Source organism: Aphanomyces astaci (genome assembly GCF_000520075.1).
Source record: "Aphanomyces astaci strain APO3 unplaced genomic scaffold supercont1.40, whole genome shotgun sequence".
Classification (NCBI taxonomy): domain Eukaryota; phylum Oomycota; class Saprolegniomycetes; order Saprolegniales; family Verrucalvaceae; genus Aphanomyces; species Aphanomyces astaci.
In genome coordinates, this window is record NW_009798303.1 from 208,068 (window position 1) to 225,033 (window position 16,966).

The 16,966-nt window shown below is 46.9% G+C and overlaps 4 protein-coding genes across 5 annotated transcripts; 2 read left to right on the plus strand and 2 right to left on the minus strand.

Moving 5' to 3' along the window:
- Positions 1-520: 520 nt before the first annotated feature.
- H257_12361 (hypothetical protein) lies at positions 521-1,121 on the plus strand (the record flags this gene model as incomplete). The annotated part of the gene is made up of 2 exons (XM_009839529.1): positions 521-1,032; positions 1,097-1,121. 2 exons carry the CDS (start codon positions 521-523, stop codon positions 1,119-1,121), a joined length of 537 nt encoding a protein of 178 aa, XP_009837831.1.
- A 1,498-nt stretch (positions 1,122-2,619) lies between these two features.
- On the plus strand, positions 2,620-7,466 carry H257_12362. 2 transcript variants are annotated; one of them, XM_009839530.1, is made up of 5 exons: positions 2,620-4,268; positions 4,649-5,104; positions 5,782-5,927; positions 5,995-6,558; positions 6,938-7,466. In XM_009839530.1, the coding sequence occupies exons 1-5, from the start codon at positions 2,646-2,648 to the stop codon at positions 7,380-7,382; spliced, it is 3,234 nt and encodes a 1,077-aa protein (XP_009837832.1). In that variant the 5' UTR covers positions 2,620-2,645; the 3' UTR covers positions 7,383-7,466. The 2 variants fall into 2 exon arrangements, with proteins under 2 accessions (XP_009837832.1, XP_009837833.1); XM_009839531.1 differs by having other exon boundaries at positions 7,006-7,466.
- Positions 7,467-11,112: 3,646 nt separating this feature from the next.
- H257_12363 (hypothetical protein) lies at positions 11,113-11,654 on the minus strand (the record flags this gene model as incomplete). Its single annotated transcript, XM_009839532.1, has 1 exon — positions 11,113-11,654. The coding sequence occupies one exon, from the start codon at positions 11,652-11,654 to the stop codon at positions 11,199-11,201; it is 456 nt and encodes a 151-aa protein (XP_009837834.1). The 3' UTR covers positions 11,113-11,198.
- A 1,956-nt stretch (positions 11,655-13,610) lies between these two features.
- Positions 13,611-16,234, minus strand: H257_12364 (hypothetical protein). Its single transcript, XM_009839533.1, has one exon. It carries the CDS (start codon positions 16,151-16,153, stop codon positions 13,664-13,666), a length of 2,490 nt encoding a protein of 829 aa, XP_009837835.1. The 5' UTR covers positions 16,154-16,234; the 3' UTR covers positions 13,611-13,663.
- Between the last annotated feature and the right edge of the window lie 732 nt (positions 16,235-16,966).

The window sequence follows — 16,966 nt, forward strand, 5'->3', positions numbered from 1 at the left end:
CAAGTACCTTGTCAATATACAGTCTTTGAGTTGGTCTTGCTGTAGTGCATACGAGGTTCTACTCATGTTGCATTTTCATAACGTGCACCTCAACTTTACTTGTGCAAACACACCACCACTTTGGTTAGTAGTACTAGTAGTATATACTAGATACTGTAACGTTTCGTATTTGTTTCGTGAACCACCAAGTAACAGTAGGTACTTGATTCATTCAAATCATGGTGCACCATTGCAACTTGATTCAAGTTGTCACGTGCGAGTAAACAAGGAACTGAATACTGTACATATAGTACACACGCGACAACAAACCGACAAATTTGGAGCCGGTGATTGGATAACCGACAAGGAATCTTAATTTGATTCGTCGACCGATAATATCGTCTTATGATTGGACGAGAATGTTGTCGCTGCGGCAGCATATCGTTAACATGTAACATCATGTACACAATGTGATTGGCCAAAACCTCCAAATACGGGGGTTTCATTGTAACCTCCATTCAAAGCTCCATTCTCGTAAATAATGGAAGGAACACCTACGAAGCAAACCATCCAGGCGTCGTTCCCCGGTGCGTCAACACGACAAACGTATGCGACGTACCAAAAGCACTTCGAAGCATTTTGTGCAACCCACAAGCAAGGGGCGGACCCAGTGACCGCTTCCACAGAGGACTGCACGGATTTCTTTCATCAACTGTACTCGTTGGGACGGAAAGCGCGCACGATCGACTCCGCCAAGACAGCACTAGTCGCGTACTTCAAGGAGAACAATGTCGAACCCAACCCTGCCCAAGCAAGTGAGTCGAAGCAGTATGTTGTCGGTCTGCAAAAGTACAATCGACAAAACAATGTAGACGACGAAACAAAAGCCCACCCATTGACCATCCACGAGCTGTCAACGCTTATGAATGGATTTGCTTCGCTCAACCCATTTCTGGGAGCATTGTATCGGGTCATGCTCTCGTGCTGCTACCTTGGTTCTTTTCGCATGGGCGAAATGCTTGCGTTGAAGTGGAATGACGTCGCTCTGGGGAGGTCTGAAAATGGTGCGTATGTTTCTATTCGTTTGAGATGGCATAAAACAGCAAGTGTTGAAAAGGATTGTCGGGTTTATCATCTTGTAAATGAAGAATCATTTCCTTGTCTAAGAGTGTGCGGATTTTATGATGATTATTTGGAAAAAATAACTTTAACTATGATGCAAACGTCGAGGGATGCATTTGTATTTCCTCACACTTCTTCGCTTTCAAATGGAAACGTTAAAGTGAATTGGTTTAAATGTATTGAACAAATTCAAGTTCGACGTGATATTATTGAGTCGATACCTAATCTACCAATTGGAATAACTTTGCACAGTATGCGCCGCGGTGGCTGTTTTTACCGCGTGTTTGAGTAACTTCACTGCAGCAAAGAACCCAGCCTATCCATGCGGGCGTACATAATGCTGCCAAACACGTCAGATGATAAGAATATTTCATCAACTTGAACTTCATTCACTATCTACCTTCCATCGTCTCCAGCGCCTAGAGTTTCAACACTATTTTCGTGACCTGTCGAAAGTGGTTCTAACAATGCAATTCTCTGCAGGTGAATACCAGTACTACGTACTACGTAGTATTAATAGCAAATATTAATAGTACTATTATTATTACTTTGAAGTAATAGTATCTGCATTGATATTAATAGTGAACATAACCATGAAGTATAAGTCATCGGAGTTCTACAACCCAGATTACTTTTATCCGGACAGAATGACTTACTGTCGATGGATGATAAATGGCTCATTTCTTCAACTTTGCCCGTAGATCGAATCAAAGGGGCCGCTTTGGCAGAGTACACTTGCATGAATATGAATGGAGCGAAGGAGCGGCGCAGGAGGTACTCGCCTAGGAGCAATATATACTTCGAAAAACGAGGCATTTACCAAAAATTCCCGGATAATGTTTATCCGGATTGTGCACCTCAGCTATTAATACGGTAACGGATCTGTGATTTGCCGATTTTGAGCTCCATTCAATCGACCATATCTGGCGAAGTTCAAATTATCTCGACGTAAAAGTTGCAGTCCCAAACTCAACTTTTTTAGCTCTATAGCATCGTCCGAATACAAATCAAGAGTAAGAGTGTGAATCAGGGCAAATAAAATGTCAAAGTTAGGCGCTCAAACAGGCGATCGGTGATTTGCCGAAATTTAACCTTGAATTCAGTATTGGAATTTTACGGCTTCGTTGAATCAAAATTATTGATTTATAGAGCAATATTATATGTATGACGAGATAATATTTTACAGGTCATATTTGATTTGAAAACAGGTGATAACCTTTTTAAAATAGTACTATACCCATCATAATGTTTTGAAGGTGTTAGTTGTTGCAGGCTTTTATTTTATCCAATCATATCAATTCTTGAATTCTATTGGGTAGTGCAGCTCGGCAAATCACCGATCTTTCGGCAAATCACAGATCCGTCACGTGTTTACAGTTAGTATCATAACGTTACAACGAGAACCCCCTGAATGATGCGTATGCAGTCGTTCGATTGGCTGATTGTGGTTCGTAATATAACCACCATTTGTTGAAATAACTCACCACGAAATAAGGTAAGTCTGACAGTGAATGCAGCACCGTACAGTGCTGGGAACCTTCATCATGGACAAAAGCATGTTGAGGAAGGAGGCCAATGGTAAGACCAAGGCGACGTGGAAGCAAAGGAGGGCCGCGGAGGAAACTTTAGAGACAGACCGACCTTCAATGGGAAACGATGAAGTGCATGGTGATCGACAGGCCAGTGATGGTCGTCCGCACATGATGACACCTCAGGATTCTGCAAAGCTAAAACCCACTCAAGCAAAGAAAGGTGGACATCAGCCCACGATGGCACACCCGAATGACGCAACGCCATCTACGGGAACTCTTGCATCTTCTCCAGCACACATATGTGGCCCTCTGATCGATCCACAACCGAGTGCAAAGAAGCACGCCAAGAAGAATGTCAAGCGAGCCAACGCCGCGTCGTGGCAACAGCACCCCGCTCCATCCAGAACCGTTCCCACCGAGAACACTCTCCCACTACCACCACCCATTCCCACAACAGTTGCATCCCATCAGTCCACCACCTCGAACGACATCTCCAGCGTCTCCAACAAGGAGCCACCCCAACCTGCTCGCATTCACGCGTCCGTGCCATCTGCGGCGGCGCCGAGTGTATCCAACGTGGACAAAAAGAAGAAGAAAAAGAAGAAGGTCATTCCGCCTCCTCCATCATCATCGACACTGCCAGGAGATGCCAACACGATTGAACCAGCCGTCGCGCCTCCAAATCAAAAGCCGCCGCCGCCCCTCCAAATCGAGGCCAAACTCAAGCCAGCAACAAAACCTCGTCACAGATCAAACGTTCCGTCGACTGCATCCATCCCCACACTTGCGAATACCACGAGGAGTCTCATCCACGATACACTAGGGCAACAACTTCCTTCACCACCACATCGAGGAAGTGGGGGAGGCCCCCACGATGACCTCAACAACGCCATAGCCATCCCGAAGAAGGCGAAATCCAGGACAGACTATGCCAAGAAGTACACTCCCGAGTATGAGCCCCACTTGGCCTATGACGACGTCGTCCGCGGCCTTTGTGACGGCTCCCTTGTCTCAGGCGTGCTTCGCGTCAATAAGCACAACCGCATGGACGCGTACGTGACGATTCCAGGGCTAGATCGGGATCTGTTTATCGATGGACTTTCCCGTCAAAACCGAGCGTTGGACGGAGATACGGTCGTGTTGGTTGGGTTGCCGCAAACCAAGTGGCGCACGAAATCCTCGTCGCTAGCAACGTCTACAGCAACGCCTTCCCCTGCGTGTATCAGTTCGGATGCCGAGACCCTGGCTGCGTTATGGAACCCGTTGGTGCAGCCGTCCCAACCCCCTGCCGCCTCTCCGTCCTCTGCTCGACATGACGTGGCAGTTGGTAGTGGAATCGACCGGCTGCAAGCGCATGTCGACGCTGTGCAAAGCCATCTCAAAGCTGGACAGAAAGCCCAACCCACAGCGTCGGTGGTGCACATTTTAGAACGAGCTGACGTGTCATATGTGGGGGTCGTCCGCGTGACAAAACAAAATGTGACACTGTTTGATGCACTCGACAAGCGACTTCCCCGGGGCATGCGCATTCACAACATGCCACCAGAGTACCATCGCAACCCCCACTTGTTTGCGACGACAATGCTATGCCTGGTCAAGTTGGACCAGTGGGCGGTTCACTACAAATCGCCCACGGTATGGTCCTGAACTTTCTTGATTCTCGATCGATGCATATTGAACTGACTTTGGACCAGTGTCACTCACACTAATTGCAGTCACACATTAATTCGAGGTGGAATTGTGGTATTGGATTGGCCACGTGATTCTTGATCTGGGGTTTTTGATTGGTCGGTCGATTGTGTGCCGATTTGTTTTATACTGCTCATTCTCGATGGACCGATCCGCACTGGACTTTCAAATCGACTTGACAATATACCAATATATATATATATATACCTCAATTTTATATTTTTCAAATATTTTGTTTTTTCATACCTGTTTCATGGTTGGTAAAAGAGTATACATATGTATTTCGATGTGTGGTATGGAGTAGAACTGACTAGGACACTTTGTAGGGTGTGCTGGTGCAAGTTTTAGGCCCGGCATCCCAGGTTGACTCTGACCTCTTGGCGTTGCTCACAACCAACTCGTTGCTCCGACACTTGGAACCATTTTCACCAGAAATTGCTGCATCCTTGCCAGTGGCTACCGAGTGGACCATCCCACAAAGCGAACTCGACCGGCGGCGGGACTTGCGCGGTTGGACAGTTTTCTCCATCGATCCGTCGACGGCGCGGGATCTAGATGACGCCATGTCCATCCGCCGCTTACCCGATGACGACACGTTCGAAGTGGGGGTGCACATCGCCGACGTGTCGCATTTTATTGTCCCCGGGAGTGCGCTGGACGTGGAGGCGCAAGCGCGATGCACGAGCGTATACTTTGTCAACCAGGTGCTGCCGATGCTGCCCCGAGTGCTGTGTGAGCAGCTGTGCTCGCTCAACGCATCGGTAGATCGACTCGCGTTTACTGTACGTATATATATACAGTATGATACTATCCAGGCGTCTTCCTATTGTTTGCAAGGTCGATTCAAATATATATATATATATATATATATCAATCGTCTCTGGCTACAAAGTATTCAAACGGTGTGAATGTATATATATATATATATATATGTGGCTGCGCGATATCGTGCGTGTACGATAGATGGTATAGTGGACAATTGAATGTATTTTGGAGATTCGGTCTCACCCCCCGTCCAATCGAATCTACCGAACTGCGCGCCTACCTCTCCCATTGGTCAATCCGAAATTACTTGTCGATGATTGGCTACAATAATATCGTTGTGGACTTCTACCGGAAAGGGCCAAGTGGATATTAGCCAATCAGATGTATCTACCCGGTTTGTGCTTGGTTGAATGAACCATAGAAAATCGGAATTTGAAGAAAATCAACAATACGAATATATATTTTTGTTTTATGCAGGGTATATATCAAGTGTATTATTCAACCTACAGGCTGATGGAGTCACTTAGGGGCATAGCTAGCTAGGAATTTATTTATTTATATATATATATATATGTGGCATATCATCAAAACAATATATATATATATTATAACTTGTACACCTAACAATGTATTTTTTTGCAGGAACTTATTTGTATACTGAAACACGGAATGTATGTATGTATATGTATCGTAGGTGTTGTGGCATATGCGCAAGGACGGTACGATGGTGGCGGATGCGCCTATTTGGTTTGGCAAAACAATCATTCGGTCATGCTGTCAGTTGGATTACGCCACAGCCCAACTCTTGCTGGACTCGTCCACGACCCACGACATTGCCTGGTATCAATAATAAATATTATTCTCTTATATATTCTGATACGATTTTTGAAATAATAATATTTCACAGGCCTCGACCGCCCACGGGCGGCCACTCGAAACAATCTATCGCGACATGTGTGCGGCAGTTGGGGGACATTGCAATGGCCCGCCGCCGCCAACGGTTTGCCACTGGCGCGGTGCAACTGCCTCGTCCAAAGCTGAGCTTTCAACTGGACAACGACGGAAATCCAGTGGGAATGACCGAGTACCCTCTGCGGGAAAGCAACTACCTCGTCGAAGAGTTCATGTTGCTGGCCAACTACCTCGTGGCGCAGCAGCTTCTGCAGCATGGCCCGCCCTGCGCGCTCTTGCGCTCCCACTCGCCGCCTGACGAGACCAAGTGGGGCAATGCCCTCTCCCAATTGGACAAAATGGGAGTCCATCTGACCAATCAACAGCATTTGACGCCGTTTTTAGCCCAACTCGAACGAGAACGAGGCCCGGTGGTGCTGCAAACTGTGCGCCACGTGCTGACGAAACCAATGGCTACAGCTGAATATGTCATCGTGGAGGACCGCCATTTGACGGATCGCCATCGCCATTTTGCGTTGAATTTGCCGTATTATACGCATTTTACCTCGCCCATTCGAAGGTAGTTCATTATATTTCGATATATTTCTTTGTAGTCGTTGTATATATACTACCTTCCAATATGATGCACTGTATCTCTCTCTCTATATATTTATAGATACAATATATATGTTTGTTGTCGTTGCATATATAGACAGACCCTTTCAATATGACACACTGTATCTATCTATTATATACATATATATATATATATATATTTATATCATTTGCTCCCTCCTTGTGGGTTACTTTTCTTGCATAATACTATATATATCGTTTTTTCTCGTCGAGAATGGCACCAACTAGTGTTTGCATATTGGATGTGGCTTCCTTGCTTCATATAGATGGACTATATGTATATATATACCCTTCATGGATTATATATATATATATTCCCCTAGATATGCAGACGTATTGGTACATCGGCTGTTGGAAGCGTCGCTAAGTGGATCTACTTCGTCTGTTGCAGTCACGCCCAAGATGGTCGACACGTGCAACCTCCAAAAGCTTCGGTCCAAGAGAGCCCAGCAGTCTTGCGACCTCATCTACCTGGCTCGGTATGTTGAGCACAAGGGGGAAGTCGCCACGACGGCCGTGGTGGTGGGCGTCGGATCCAGAAGTTTCACGCTCATGTTCCTCTCGTTCGGATTTGAACAGCGCGTGGACGCGCCGGACGTGGCCACGAACTTCAAGTTCGACGACGTCAAGAAATGCCTGAGCTTGACGGTTGCCTCAGGTGCGACGGTCCCGATTACCTTGTTTGAGCCCGTGCAAGTTAAGCTGTCAACTACGAAACGAGTGCCGCTGGAGCTCGTGTATACGCTCGTGCCGTCGTCGTCGTCGTAGGATGTGGGAATAATATATAGTGTAGTAGTTCGTGGCCATGCGACGAGAAATATGATATATATATATATATAAGGTGATGTATGTAATTTCTGTCCACCATGTAAATTTCCGGCCAGTTCGTAGCCAATCACAATCATCAAACGAAGATGACTGGATATAAAGTATGGTACTCAGGTAAATAATACCTTTAGCATTTAATATTTTCATTCTTTGACAACTCATGTAATCTCATAATTACAATGACTTCTAAATTGAATGTACCTTGTACATTTTATAAAGATTAACGTTACTATGAAGAGGCTCTGAGAATTTCCGTGGTCAAATCTGTCATACGTTATTCAAGTCAAACACCTGGGCGGAATTTACATTTACATAGGGAAATTACAGAATTGAAAAAATCGTCGAGCTAAGCGATACAACGATGGGCTGACACAAGCTGGGCGGAAATTTCATGAAACACCTTATATCTAAAAATTTGAGTCGTGCGAGCCGTCAAGTGAATAATATAGAGTTTTCCATCGCCAAGTCGGGATTTTCACAATCAGCATTCAAAAGGGGAAGACCGCTACTCAGTATTCAAAGTACTTTGACAAGCCCTAGAGGCTACCTTGGCAACGTCCGCCCCTGTCGTCGCTGGGTCGTTGGTTTCTGTGGTTGCTCGCCATAGGACATTGAGTAATGAGTAAACCACGGGGAACTGGAATATCTTGACCATTGCGTGGTCATGCCAAGTTGTCAACCCATCCATGTATAGTATTTACATGCAAAGTACACGCGCGCCCCACTCTATTCCATTCAGAGGCGAACTGCTGAAAGTACCAACCTCGTTGCTGCCAACGTACACTGCAGCCCCCAAACTACCCTCACGGAGTTGTCGGCCTTTGCCAACTCCACAGTGTCTGCCGCCCAGATATGGGGGCTGTCCACCCCGAAACTTCGAAGCCCCAAACCAGACATATCATTACTATCATTGATTGCTACAGCAAGAGGGATAATGGAGACTCGAAGGCACCACCTACAGTAACTAGCATTGAAATATCGAATATATCGGGGGAAGTGTCATGTTTCATTGGTTTTGAACTACCGGTACACCAACACTGCAAACTGTGATAACATTATGGTTGGCGAAAGGTACGAAGCTTATATGTGTACCATCAGTTGACGGTACTACCGGTAGTAGTGCACGAGAGCTGGATACATAATACTTCGAAGTAGGTAACGAATCGACGCCCATTGTTTGACCAATTCCCCGAGTGTAGTGGGTGACACACCCACTCAAATGGTCAAATGCCCACTCAGGGAATTTGATATTATTGGGGACTAATTGATTGCTACGATAAGTACATTCCTAACGTTAAACACCGTTACGAAGGCATACTACCACAATTGAGCAGGTAAATAAATACTAAAAAAATACTAGTACTAACTACTTCGAAGTACTATAATAATATGTAGTACAGTACTAGTAAGTTATTGTGGCTAGATCCAAGCCGATAATATTGCAGCTCCACTCTTCAACTGTAGCTAGCTGCGTAGCTACTTTAGTTAGGGTAGTCACATCTCATTAGCTAAACCTTACATACGGGCACAGCGTAGCCCCAATAAGCATGTAGCCACTCCCCTGTACTTGTTGCATTCATCTCATCAATATAGGTATATTCCGCGATCAGCCCCTTGTATGGACAGAAATATTCCGCGACCACTTCACGAACGGGCATCCCCAATGGTACGTTAAGTAGTGACAGTTTCACAGGCATGAAAATCTGAATTACAGCACTTGGATAGATCCCATTTATTGACGCGCAACGCTACGAAACTAAAGCCTTGGCACAATGTATTGTCCTTGTATAGTTCGTTGCCTTATTAATTTGTCATTTTGATGTATTGGATCAACGGCGTCATTTCTCATTGATGAGCATTGTTGCACGTTGCGAATGATCAAGTGTCGACCCGCACATTCATTGTTTGCAATTTGATTGTGCATGTGAATATGACAAATTTATCTATTGCAGTGATTTTCTGTGGGAGTGGCTCTACGGCTATACTGTACAGTAGTTCAGTTGCTCCAACAAAACTATGGCTTGCATTATTTGAGGGTTAGATTGTTGTAGCATTTGTAGTTTTGAGTATGGCCAATCGTTTCAGCCGACGGGTGGCTGTCTCTGCCCTTTACCACACTAGTGTACAGAAATTTAGATTATGATTATACTGTATATTACTTGAATATAGCTTCACTTGATTTTCAAGCGTTTGGTAGTTGTAGTGAATATATAGTTTGAAGCCTTGATGACCTTCCGATCCATCGACAGTAGACGCAAGGCGTACGTGTTTACTAGCGGCATACGATAGTCATAATTGAGCACTCTACGAGATTCTAAACGAATATAATTAGGTGAACAAATGCAGTACATGTAGCTATAAGTGAAGGGGGCTGGTACTGTACATGCTACTAATACTTCGAAGTATTGGGCATTTAAGTTTGGGGGTGCTGGTTTAAGGTGTAACGTTAGCTGGGATAGATTGAATCGTAGTTGCGCCACCCCTTCACATTTCAAAGCCCTTCCCCATAACTACATTGAATCCTAGACTGTACTTTGAGGGGGGCAAATATGTATTCATCGCGAAATTACTCAGCAAATCAACCTACAGTCCTCACAACATTGTATCCTATCATCATTCCTCCGAGTAGTAAATTGATGGGATTTGAATACTTCATCACTTAAATTAAGCTTACACCACACAAGGTGACAGCAGCCATGAGTAGTCTATCGGGGAAATGCTATTAAAAGTAAGCTTTACCACACAAGGCGGCAGCAGCCATGAGTAAGTAGTCTAACGTTATCGGGGAAATACAATTAATGTCGCTAGGCTTCGTGGCAGTGATATACACGAACGACGAAAGTATATTTCGACAACTACAAATGTTCCTTATACTTCGAAGTAATTCGGAGCATCAATCTACACAAGCAACAACAGTAGTAGTATTCACCGTTGGTACGATTAAAGTTTTACAACGTTGTATGCCTTCGTAACGGTGTTTAACGTTTTAAAGTTAGGATTGTACTTTACAGTGTTAGGATTGTATTACTAGGAATACTTATCGTAACGTTAGCAAGCAATTAGTACCACCCACTTAGGGACGTTTTAGGTCAACGGGACCAAATTCCCCCTTAGTGAGTGGGTATTTGACCAATTGAGTGGGTGTGTCACCCACTCACTCGGGGAATTGGTCCCCTGTGTTTATTCCATCAACGTGGGGTCCAGATCGTCTGGTTGGCGGCACCACTGAACATATCTTCCGTGCTTGTATACGAAGTATTTATTTATTTACAGTTAGTTATCCACATGAAAAAGTCAATAACTTTCTGCGTTAATGAATCTACCTACTATACTGTACTGTATGGCTTCCCTGAATCGTTGTCTACGGTATTAGTACTGTACTACTAGCGACAATAAGTTGGACTCTACTAGTAGCCTACTAGTACCCTCTTACACTGTACTATTAATAGTACATACTGTAGCAGGGTGAACTATCCTACCGTAGTTTGCTAACGTATTCGTGGAGGGCGGGATGTTCCACATGTTTATCGTCGCATATTAAATTGGATTTAAGGTAATTTTGGAATTCGGATATTCCAAAAACTCACTCGACTGGTAGCCGTCCCTGTATTCCGAAGGCGGAATTACTTTATTCAAGTATAGTGACGACACTTTGCCTGAATCCGAAGACTCGAATATTAGTTGATATGATGACCATGCGATATTTTTGTAGCGTTACGCGTTGGTGTCCTTATAGTGGATATAGATTACGCTTCGTCAATTTGAGTGATCGGAAAAAGCAGCAGAGTCGCCTTTATTGGTGGGGGCTGCCGCAGGTCCTTGCCACCGCTGCAAGCCGTAAAATCGCATTCTTCGCCCCTCGGCGCTTGTTTGTCGTTGTTTTGCTTGCAGATGGCGTAGCTGGACTTGAAGAGTCTCCACTTGTTGGCGGAGAAGCTGACGTTCGACTTTTTCCTTTTGCCTGACTCCGCGTTGACGCACGCGGTTGTACATGAGCTTGACGCTTGAGCTCTTTGGCGGTCGGGCTGGGGAGATGGATGACGACTGTGGGCTGCTAAGGTCAAGCTGGGCCATGGACATCGTGGGGGTCGGCGAAGTCTTGGAGGCAGGCGGTGATGGGGTGGCGGCGATGGTGCAATCGTCGTCGTCCGAGTTATTGGGGTGCAGAATGTAGCTGAGTTGGGATTTGGAGGAGTGGATGGTTGGGTGCATTTTGGAAAATGAACATATTGTCGCTGCTCGGAGATAATCTTATATGGTGGATTTCCATGTCCTGTCAGCCTCTTGCATAACGAAACCCGTCAAAATAGTCCAATAGTTGTCGCATTTGTGGTGAAATTGGCTGTATTCCATACATGTCTCAAGTTTGGGCTCAAAATATGCCAAACTGAAAGTCTAAGCTGCCGCGACGAGGTAACGTTAGCAGGAAGTAACTTACTGTACCGGTATGTAGGTGGCTGTGCCAGTACATACTACGAGGTGGACCCGTGACGTTCTGTGTTGGTGCCGCGATCACGTTTTACTGCCTCTCGCACTCGAAATACCAACGCCACTCAGCTCGACATCTTATCAAAAAATGACATGCAACTAAACAACCTACAACGTTACAACGTCTAATGCTAACTCACGATCCAAATCGCACAACGTCTACAGAGGAGGCGCAAGTGTTGTCGATGGTGGTTAGTCGGGTGGCTATAGTAACTACCAATGATCTAGCTGCATAGAGAAATGCTCTTGTCATTATTGTACGGATGGTGGGAGTCTGCTACAGTAGAATAGCTGTAGTTATAGGTAGTTAGTTACTAGTACCTGGTAAGCTTAGTACTCTTCTCTTGGAGTAGACATTCACAGCACATCAAAAGTGAACCTAACACACAACGATGACACAGTGATATGTATAGTAGGTAGATAACGTTACCGAGTGAGTTTACGAAAACCACGACATAGCAACATTCCAGAACTCCACTGACCCGTACACCAACGAACAACGTAGTACAGTCCCTAACTGTACTGTGTTGAGTACGCAAACCACTACCACGAACAACTATTCATTCCTTGGTCATTTCACATGATTTGAATACCTGTTACGGTAATGGTAAGCTTACTATTTTTGGTCGTCCAAAAACCTTAACGTTAAGATCAATCTCCCCAACCATCGTCGAACTCCACAATACTAGAACCTCGAAGTATCTTGTAGATGATCCACAATAACGTTAAGGGCGGTGACGATGAACACCAAAGGTACGGCCACCGCAGTATGCCATAAATATTGTCGTTTCAGCCAGAACTTAGACTTTTATGTTTCATTGATTCGCCAAATATAACGATCGATTTTTGTACTGTATGTAATAATATACTAACGTGTACTAGTACTGGTATGTAGTATGTAAAAATATACTAGCGTTACAGTAGTTACATCTGTTTTGCAAATATTGCAAGCAGTTTCAGGTGGGATACTTCTTTACCTAGGGACTTCATCAGTTTACACGGCGCATGCATGCAACCACAACCATTAATGGGTATTGAGAAGGGCTTCGACATCTCATAGTAAGCTATTACAATTCATTTATCGTGATATAGCGTTAGGATTTCAAGCCCATTGAGCACAAGCATTGGAAGCAATGAAGGCTGAAGCTGCAGCACCTGTCAGAGCTGGGTATGCCATATGGTTCCAGAAAATTATTATATGCAGTACTAGTATATGTATTTAAATTCGATATACTCAGATTTATTTATGGGCGGAATGTCTGCTTGCAATATTTGCAAACAGACGTAGTATCCAGCAGTTACAATAGTTGTTGATTGGTGGAAGTGATGATTTCCTGCAATCGGATTGGCTAAATTCTTCTGCCAATCCTTGTGAAATTTGGTTGTGTCGATATGGTAACGGATCGATTTTCTGAGCTGTTTTTGGGTCTACTTAGGTCCAAACTTTGAAGGTAGAACTTTCAAAATCCAAACCGTATTACTATTGCATTCAAATCACACATACTTTGACGTACCGAATCTAAATTTTCAAGTAAAAAAACGCTCCGTGAATTATATTTCCACACCATACCAAGTTAGGGAGTATCACGATTGAAGATACCTTAGACTTTATTGACAGTGAATTATAATACGCAATACTACACTCGGACAAGGACACTGCAACGCAGTACAGTACAGTATTTCATACTTCGAAGTATATATATATATATTATATTTGTCCAGCAAGAGCCTCGCTACATCTTTTCACCGGCCCAAAAGCTCGCGTACATGTTGACTCGGTCAATGTACAAGTGGTCGCCTTGGCGGATCTGGCACGGATACACGCGGAACCCGCACTTTTCAAACAGCGAATTGTACCACGGGTACTTGCCGGCAGACCGCCAGAACGCGCGGCCACCTTGTCTCATTTTCTGCGACACGGCGCGGATTTCCGCTTCGGCGTCTTCCTCGGAAAACCAGTCCAAATGGTCCATAAGAATCACGCGGGTGAGGTCTTCGTCTGGGATGTCGCGGGTGAGAACTTGGACGACAGTGGCAGTGTGGATTTTGATCGCATCGAGGCGGGTCGGATCGGTCTGAAGGACACGGAACCCATCTTCCTGGAGATACGACGGCGCGTTCTGGTGGTTATAGCAGCACATGAGGCACGAGTAATAGTAATAGTTGTCTGTGCGAAGCAGCGAGTGCTTCATGACAGGGTCGAGCGTGTTTTCAATGTACGACTGCGCCGAGCCTTCTTCCAGCAGCATTTGCATCTGCGCGGGGGGGACGCCCAGCGCGCCCCACAAAAAGTGGTCGTTGTTGAGGAGGGCAATGAGCCATCGGCTAAGAATGTGCGGGCGCAGCTCCGTCGTCCACACATGCCACTGCATCTCCAAATCCTTGGCTTCGCACAGTGCGCGCACTTGGGCTTTGAGTCCGCGGGCGGCCACAACGAACCTGAACACGCGCACCGCCAGTCCCGAGCACCCCGTCTCAAACAAGTTGGCAAACGTCGCATGTTGCTTCCAGAAATGATAGGCATGTGGGGACAAGAACGGACTCAAGTGCGTGTCCACGAGGTGATGGAACCCAGGAACGTATCCTTGGCCAAACAACTTCCAAAAGTCCGCGTATCCCAGCGACGACAACGCCGCCAACTTGAGCTCGAGCATGTGGTTCTGGCACGGGTTCAAGTCGACGCAGTGGATGCGCGCGGGCCCGACCTGGACGGCGTACTCGAGCGCGTTGCATCCCCCGGATGTGATGACCATCATCCGGTCGTCGCGCGTCAAGTTCAGGAACTCCAAATCCACGCGCGGGTCTTCCCATGCAAAGCAGTAAATGTACGTGTCGAAGCGCGCAAGGAGCTTCGGATCGAACGGCTGCCTCCACTTTTGACCGCTGCCGTGCACGTGCTGGTACGTGACGAGGGTGCCGCCGCCGCCACCTTCCACGGCCATCACCTCGGCGGCGTCATCGTCGCTCGAGTTGTTGCTTGCGTTGGATTCCGTCTCGACGCCGCGCTCGCCGTCGGCAACGTCGTCACACACGGGCACTGGTACGTTTTTCTGGGCGCCTAGCCACACATAGTAGGGGATTTGCACGATGGGCCGAATAAAGTGGTTCTTCCCGTTCAAAGCCTTGATCGTGTTGAACCTGTACTCCAAGTACTCGCGGCGGCTCGGGTGCAAGTAAATGTTGTCTAGGTCGAACCAAATTTGCCAAAACCAACGCATGATCCAGCTCAGTTGGCGCGTCGAGTCGGCCGACCGCTTTGGCGACACGTAGAAGTCGCACACGCCGAGGATCCCCGTGGGGCACAAGATGTTGGTGAGCGAGTCCACCAGGCCAAACACAGACTCCATCATACTCAACGAGTAGCTGAGCGTGATGAGCGCAATCTCCATGTCGTCGCCGCCGCCGTCCTCTTCCGGCACGGTAAACTTGGTCGCGTCCATGCACAGCACCGTCACGTTAGCCCACCCGAGGCGTTCGAACCGCTTGCGCGCGACTTCGCACAGCGACGGCGTGATGTCCACCAAGTACACCTTGTCAAAGTTGGCAATGGGGAAGAACTGGTTCATGCGCTCAATGTTTTCGCCCGTGCCGCCGCCAATGTCGATCCATGCGAACCGGCGGTTGGCGCCGCGAGGAGGGTACCGCGGGGACATCATGACGTCGCCGTCCGAGTCGCTCGACACGGTGGGCTGGCGGACCGGGTAGAACTGCGACAACTGCGCCGCGCACAGCTTGAGCATGGTGGAGCGGCCGCGGAGGAGACGACGGCGCGTCACGTCGTAGATATCGGCTTGGGATTCGTAAAATTGCTCCAATCGAGCTTGATGTTCGTCCGAGTCGACACCGTTGGCCTTCTTGGCATGCAAGAACGGACGAATGAAGCAGTTCCATGCAAACAAGAGGAACGGACGGCCGGATGTCGCGAAGAACGCCGCGATCGCAAACACTAGCGTCAACCCAATCACTTGAATCGCCATGGGCAGCAGCGTGAAAAACGAAAACGGAGCGAGAACAGTGTCCTTGGTCGGGAAGGATTTCGGGATCCAGTCGAAGATGGCGAGCACGGCAACGGCCGACGCGGCCGCAACGTACAAGCGCTTGTAATGGTAATAGCTACGCGACGCGCGGGCGTTGCCGCCGAGGGACCCGCCCGCCTTGACGGAGATGCCAGCCTTGTGGGCGCTGGGAATGTGGTTTGCGCGGGGAGTAGTCTTGACAGCCATGCCTTAACTTCACAACTGAAGGACTGAGGGAAGTTGTTGCTGGGCTCGTGCTGGACTTGGATTCGATAAAAGCCACACCAGTGGGTTGAATCTTAGTCTACGGAATGGAATCTTGGTCCTGTTTTGTGTATGGAGGACGGATGACATGAGGTTGAAGTCTGCCAGCAAGGCCATCATTCAAAGTGCAAGGTCTATGAAACCTGTCGCCGACATGTGGGATAGTAATGTCACCCCGCCTGGGTCGTCAGATTAAAAGATAGAGGTACGTATGGGTTTTGGCAAGTTTTCCACCTCAACATGACGTCACGACAGTTTTTGGACCAATCACAACGCGGGAGAGTATCTTTAGGAGAAATCCCTCGCAAAGAGCGCCACCCCACGTTTCGATCCATGCCCCTTCCAACCCCTTCATGCCAATTCTGACAATGCCAGGGACTCGAAACACGAAGAAAAGAGCTCAACAACACCATGAAGTACTTCTACGACGACATGGCGTGCGCATAAAGCCAGAATGACCCAAGGCTGGTTGTGAGGTTGCTCCGAGAGGGACATTTGACCCGTGTTAGAATGCATGTCGCTGCTTGGCCGACTCCAGAGCACTCCACACGACGGCAATGCACGAATCAAGTTGTGTGCACTCCACCTTTGGACGTTTCAGATTGGAAGCACATTCGTGTTTACGTCGGATGCGCCGTTCAATTCCCATCCGTTCTTTGTTTAAAACTACTGGACTGTTGTACTATGTATTCGTGCTCTCAATAGTGGGGAATGAAAGGGTCATTGACACAGTCTAAATGGCATGTGTGGCAGCTA

Coding starts and splice junctions, on each gene's coding strand:
- H257_12362 (XM_009839530.1), top strand. CDS start 2,646: ATGGACAAAAGCATGTTGAGGAAGGAGGCCAATGGTAAGACCAAGGCG. Junction 5,105..5,781: donor TAGATCGACTCGCGTTTACT/GTACGTATATAT, acceptor TATGTATCGTAG/GTGTTGTGGCATATGCGCAA. Junction 5,928..5,994: donor ACGACCCACGACATTGCCTG/GTATCAATAATA, acceptor AATATTTCACAG/GCCTCGACCGCCCACGGGCG.
- H257_12364 (XM_009839533.1), bottom strand. CDS start 16,153: ATGGCTGTCAAGACTACTCCCCGCGCAAACCACATTCCCAGCGCCCAC.